We start from the raw sequence: 6,496 nt of genomic DNA, 5'->3' as shown, positions 1-6,496 counted from the left end.
AGTGCCTGTACCAACTTGCATTCCCACCAACAGTGTAAGAGGGTTCCCCTTTCTCCACAACCTCTCCAACATTTGTTGTTTCTTGCCCTGTCCATTTTTGCCATTCTAACTGGTGGTAAGGGGGTATCTCAATGTGGTTTTGATTTGAATTTCCCTGATGGCTAATGATGATGATCATTTTTTCATGTGTCCATTAGCCATTTGTATGTCTTCTTTAGAGAAGTGTCTGTTCATGTCTTCTGCCCATTTTTTGACTTGATTATTTGTTTTTTGGGTGTTGAGTTTGAGAAGTTCTTTATAGATCTTGGATACCAGCCCTTTATCTGTAGTGTCATTTGCAAATATCTTCTCCTATTCTGTGGATTGCCTCCTTGTTTTGTTGACTGTTTCCTTTGCTGTTTAGAAGCTTTTTATCTTATGAAGTTCAAAAATCAAAACCACATTGAGATACACCCTTACACCAGTTAGAATGGCAAAAATTGACAAGGCAAGAAACAACAACTGTTGGAGAGGTTGTGGAGAAAGGGGAACCCTTTTACACTGTTGGTGGGAATGCAAGTTGGTACAGTCACTTTGGAAAACAGTGTGGAGGTGCCTCAAAAATGTTGAAAATAGAGCTAACCTATGACCCAGTAATTGCACTACTCCGTATTTACCTCAAAAATATAGATGTAGTGAAAAGAGGGGCACATGTCCTCCAATGTTCATAGCACAATAGCCAAACTATGGAAAGAGCTGAGATACCCTTCAGGAGATGAATAGATAAAGAAGATGTGGTCCATATATACAATGGAATATTACTCAGCCATTGGACAAAATGAATACCCAACTTTTGCATCAACATAGATGGGACTGGAAGAGATTATGCTAAGTGAAATAAGTCAAGGAGAGAAAGTCAATTATCATATGATTTTACCTATTTGTAGAACAGAAGGAATATCATGGAGGACCTTAGGAGAAGGAAGGGAAAAATGAAGGGGGGAAAATCAGAAGGGGAGACCAACCATGAGAGATTATGGACTCTGAGAAACAAACTGAGGATTTTAGAGGGGAGGGATGGGGGAATGGGTTAGCCCAGTGATGTGTATTAAGGAGGGCACGTATTGCATGGAGCACTGGGTGTTAGTTACATGCCAACAATGAATCTTGGAAAACTACATCAAAAACTAATGATGTACTGTAGGGTGACTAGCATAACATAATAAAAAAAATAAATGCGGTTTCAAATTCCTTAAAAAAATAAAAGGTTTCATGCTGTGACACAGACAGGGATATATAGGAAATCCTTGTAGACCTTCTGAGTTGACGACATGGAACTGAGAGTCCTATAGCAAGGCACAAAGGGAGCTAGAGTTCAGAGGGTGATATTCTAGAGAGGATAGAGCTGCCAAAGCAGAGAGACAGGGACAGAGAGAGAGAGAGAAGGGAGGGGGCTTGAGAGGGAAGGAGAGCGAGGAGGTGATGAGTAAAGAAGATAAGGGAGGAGAGTGGGGGAGGGAGAAGGGAGAGGTACAAGGAGAGAGAGAAGGAAACAGAGGAAGGGAGGAGGATGGAGGAGGAAGAAGGAGAGGGGCGAGGAGGTAAGGGACAGAGAAAGGGAAGGGGAGAGAGAGAGAGAGGCAGGGTAAGGAAGAGAGGGGGGAAAGGGAAGAGAATAAGAGAGACAGAGTATGAGACAGGACTTGAGAAAAAGCATGAGAGAGAATGAGTGGGACTATGTGGGAGACAATGAGAGAGAGAGAGAAGGAAAGAATCAATGCTGAAAGGCTTCAAGGATCCTCCTAGATTGTTCATCAGAGTAGGGATCAGTGTGTGCATGTGCTTTTGGGGAAACTACTTGAGTCTGGGTGGAGATTTACCAGGATGCATTAAGGACGAGTGCCCAGTGCTCCCTGGGCCAGGCACAGTGCCCCTTTCCCCAGCTGGACAACCTGGGCAGGTTCTGGTTCAAAGGGCAGGACACTGGCTGAGGACTTAGGAAGATCTTGCCTCAGTAGTGGGACATAATTAGCCTTACACTGAGCACTGTTCCAAACCTGCCTAATAAGCCATAACAGTAAGAATAAAGAAAAAAATCCCCAAGGAAAACATCCAAGAGAAAGTAATGTTTTGTTTAGAATTTTATCTCTCCTAACATGAGAGATTGGTCTGATTGTTGTTCTTGTGATGCTCTTGTTTCATTCTGGTTTAAGTTATACTGGGTGCATAAAATGAGTCAGGAAGTATTTTAAATTACCCCCATCCCTGAGCTGCTTATTTATGATTGGTACTACATTTTGATTAATTTTTATTCAGTATCATTGATAATGTTATATAGTGGAATTTTGTTTAAAATAGTAAATGATTTATTTACTTAAAAGTATTAGGTAATTCCAGGTTTTATTATTTTTCTGTGTCTCTTCAGAAAGCTGTGTCTTTCATAGCAGAGCTCCACTTTCTAAATGGGCAAGTATACTGTCATAAATTCATTGGTGATATTCTTTTATTATCTTTTTCAGATCTGTAGACTACATTGATAACACCCTCTTCATTCTTGATTCTGATCTTTTGTTCTTTCTCTTAGCTTTTCTTCATCCATTTTGCTAGGAACATTAATTTTATGAATCTTTCAAAGAACCAATTCCTAGATTTATGTATTTTCTCTATTTTTGAATAAAATTCAATTTAAATGATTTCTGTCTTTTATTTACTACTTCCTTTCTACAGTGTTCTCTGGGTTTATTTTGTTTTACTGTTTTCAACTTTTTGAGATGGAATGTTAGTTCACTTCTTATAATCTATCTTGTTTCCTAATACTTGCAGTTAAAGCTACAAATTTCATTCTACACACTCCTTTAAATAATTGGGAAACACTGTTATATTTGGGTTGAATTCCATTATATATATTCTGTTTGATTTAAGTCATTTGAAATGCATTCCAACTTGTGTTCTGGCCGAGGGTAGTGTCTCTTTTGGTGAACGTTCCTTGAACACTCTGAGATAAGTGGAATCCTCCCACAGTGTTTTCTCCCTCCCCACTCCCATACTAACACAGGTTCTATCTACTTGCCTGTGTGCCATTGTGTTTCACACTCAAGACTCTTCCCCTTAGGGAAGAAGCTTGCTTTGTCTACATTTGAGACAACAATTTAAATGGGTTGTACGAAATTTGCTTTCATGATGTTCTGGAAGTCAGTTCAGGTGTCCATGTGCAAAGATATAACTTAAACCTAACTGAACTAGCTTTGCCTATTTTGAAGTCATGCTTGAAAGAAGAGAGTTTTTACATATTTTATTCTGTCCACACTGGACATTTCTCTTTTGGTGATTCAATCTCAAGTTTTTCTTTGGGGATTCCATGTTCCCCCTCTCTGACACCCAGAGGACATATTTCTTCAATTCCTGTTGTACATGGTGATTATCCTGTTGGTATCTCTGGAGATGTAGGTCTACCCTCAAAATTATGATGAAGGTTTCAATGAATTTAATTAGGGAAGAATCACTCTTGGAGATGCACCAATGAAATGACTCAGTAGTGCTTGTTGTCATTCAAATGCAGATAAAATGTTTACACACCTTTGTCTTGACCTCAGAGAGTATTTGTATCTGTGTTCATATGACTGGCTTTTTCAGAAATCAAATGATGGACTCAGAACATAGTGAAGTATCTATGTGAAATTATTCTCCATCATTCAGGGAATCCAAGGTTTAACTATGCTTCATGAAGACAAACCAGTATAAATGATTGAGAATTGACTGTCATAAAGGCTATTTCACTATTTTACCTATATTGGCATGAAAAAGAAACCACACAATCTTTATTTAAAGAATTCACAATTTTTTCTCCAATAAAGTTGTGTTTTTTTTAACCTCAAGATATTGGTTTAGCATTTGTTTGTTATTAGTGCAAATTATGCCAACAATGAAGATTTTGGGTCTCTTTGTTCACAGCCAATATTCAGACTTGTTTAGATTACCGGACATTTGTACTCATTTTGAAAATCCCAGCAATTTAAGAGGTAACCTTTTTCTGAAAGACTGAAATGAATACAACCTTCTGCAAACATGGAAAGCATTGTTCACATGGAAACAGTACAAGGTCCAGTGATGGTGCATGTGTTTTCTTGGTCTGTGTGCAGAGAGATGGCATCAGCGCACAAAAGAGAAGGGAGAAGGGACTGCAACCCTGGATTGAATGGTGTTTCAGCATGCAGGTAACCCAGGAAGTGTAATCAGATGTAAGATTCCAAAATAGACTTTACATTTTACATGGTGGTGGTGCTGGAATTCAGTCTTTTAAAAGTTCTCCTGCGTGAATCTGATAATCAGCCATATTAGGGATTCTTTATGGTTACTAGAATATATGGGAATTAGCTCAGTTCTGTAATACTCATTTTGGCTATTTTCATATATAAAGATACAGAATAAATATACTTTCTCTAACATCAGTGTTTTTAGAAACTAGTTTCAGGTTTAGGGATATTTTGATGGGCAAGATACTTCTAACTCTACAGATGGTTTCAGTTGATATGTTCTCTGAGCATTGTTTGCTGATCGGTGAAAGTTTAGAGGATGGTGTAGCATCCACAGACTTGAATGAATGATTTTGAAGAAACCAAGGTCACACTTTCATAAGCAAGCAATTACTTCAGTTCTTATGTTTCTGTTCACAGGTGAGCATCACAGCATATGTATGTTGCCTATTCCTATAAATGCTTCCTTATATGATTTACCCACTTGCCATTGGTTTCTTTGTATTCTAATTTGCTTAGAGCTCTGTGTCTATTTTGATATTAACTCTGTGTATGTCCTCTGAAGTGTAAATCTTTCCCCCCATCTACATATATCTCTTGATGTCATGGTATTTTTTTAAAGTCCTTGAGATGTTTTGATATTGTAAAATATATCAGTTTCATTTATTAGTTAAGAGCATTCTAGAAGTTATAAAGCCATCTCTTTTATTAACTGGGAAGTAAACAAAAATCTTGCTTTAGTTTTTCATTAACCTTAATCCATTTAAATTTTTATCTGAGGAATTCGCCATATGTATAATTTTACTAGCTTCCAGTTGAAAAGCTGGTTGTGGCAACCCATCTATTTATTAATGTGTCCTTTTCCCACAATGTCTTTAATGACTTATCTCTGCCTTAGTCTGCAAGACTGCTGAGGTTAGGGAGCTTGTTTTAATCAGCCTTGTATTATAATTTCTGAAAGTACTGGAACATAAGAAATTATAACACCTATTTGTTGAAAGAAAAAAGAAATTGTGTTAAGATTTCAGGAAATCACCAGTAATCATTATATTTATAGCTAATTTTGTCTTGAACTGTGAAATAAGGACATGCAAAAGGACATATGGAACACAGAAACAATGTGACTGAGTTTGTCCTCTTGGGGCTCACCCAGAGCCTCCAAGGTCAGAAAATATTATTTGTTGTGTTCTTGATCATCTACATTGTGACAATGGTGGGCAACTTACTCATTGTGGTGACTGTGGTGGTCAGCCCAACCCTGGATGCCCCTATGTATTTCTTTCTTGGTTACTTATCATTTTTGGATGCTGTTTATTCTACTACGGTTACTCCAAATATGATTATAGACTTACTCTATGAGGAGAAAACCATTTCCTTCCAAGCTTGCATGTCCCAGCTCTTTATAGGGCACTTATTTGGTGGTGCTGAGATTTTACTTCTGGTGGTCATGGCCTATGACCGCTACGTGGCCATCTGCAAACCCTTGCATTATTTGACGATCATGAATCAACGGGTATGTGTTCTGTTGCTGCTGTTGGCCTGGTTTGGAGGTTTTTTGCATGCTGTAGTTAAACTTCTCTCTGTTTACAACCTTCCCTTCTGTGGTCCCAATGTCATCGACCACTTCATCTGTGACATGTACCCATTATTAAAACTTGCCTGTACTGACACCTACATTATTGGCCTCACTGTGGTTGCCAATGATGGGACAATCTGTGTGTTCATCTTTACAGTCTTACTCATTTCCTATGGGGTTATTCTGCACTCTCTGAAGACCCATAGTCAGGAAGGGAGGCGCAAAGCCTTATCCACCTGTGGCTCTCACATTACAGTGGTGGTCCTCTTCTTTGTCCCCTGCATTTTTATGTATGTGAGACCTCCTTCTACCTTACACATTGATAAATTCTTGACTGTGTTTTACACAGTTATCACCCCTATGTTAAACCCTCTAATCTATACACTGAGAAACGGAGAGATGAAAAATGCCATGAAAAAGCTGTGGACCAGAAGAAGAAAATGAGACCAAGGAGAAATGTGTCACCTTTTTTCAATGAAGAGCTGCTCCATGCAGGAAAGGATTATATATTTGTAGTAAATTTATCTCCAGGTTTAATGAACTTGTGTATGATGAAAGCATTTAAGATGTAAATCTTCCAATGATCAAAATAGATTTCCAAAATTTTCATAAATTGTTAGGAAAATATGTTTGTAGTTTTTGAGTATAAAATGTCTTTGTTGAAACTATAGGTTTATGTTCTATGTGA

General features: G+C 38.0%; 1 protein-coding gene across 1 annotated transcript; it reads left to right on the top strand.

Moving 5' to 3' along the window:
- The first annotated feature begins 5,334 nt into the window (after positions 1 to 5,334).
- LOC114203331 (olfactory receptor 4A15-like) lies at positions 5,335 to 6,252 on the top strand. Its single transcript, XM_028096687.1, has one exon. The coding sequence runs from the start codon at positions 5,335 to 5,337 to the stop codon at positions 6,250 to 6,252; it is 918 nt and encodes a 305-aa protein (XP_027952488.1).
- The last annotated feature ends 244 nt before the right edge of the window (positions 6,253 to 6,496 follow it).

Source organism: Eumetopias jubatus, unplaced genomic scaffold (genome assembly GCF_037043125.1).
Source record: "Eumetopias jubatus isolate StellerSeaLion01/CBP00866 unplaced genomic scaffold, mEumJub1_p1.0 scaffold_13, whole genome shotgun sequence".
Taxonomy (NCBI): Eukaryota; Metazoa; Chordata; class Mammalia; order Carnivora; family Otariidae; genus Eumetopias; species Eumetopias jubatus.
Note: the sequence above shows the minus strand (reverse complement) of the source record. Positions and strands in the feature narration are given on the sequence as shown.

Excerpts from the sequence above, each read along its gene's own strand:
- LOC114203331 (XM_028096687.1), top strand. The coding sequence starts at position 5,335 with ATGGAACACAGAAACAATGTGACTGAGTTTGTCCTCTTGGGGCTCACC.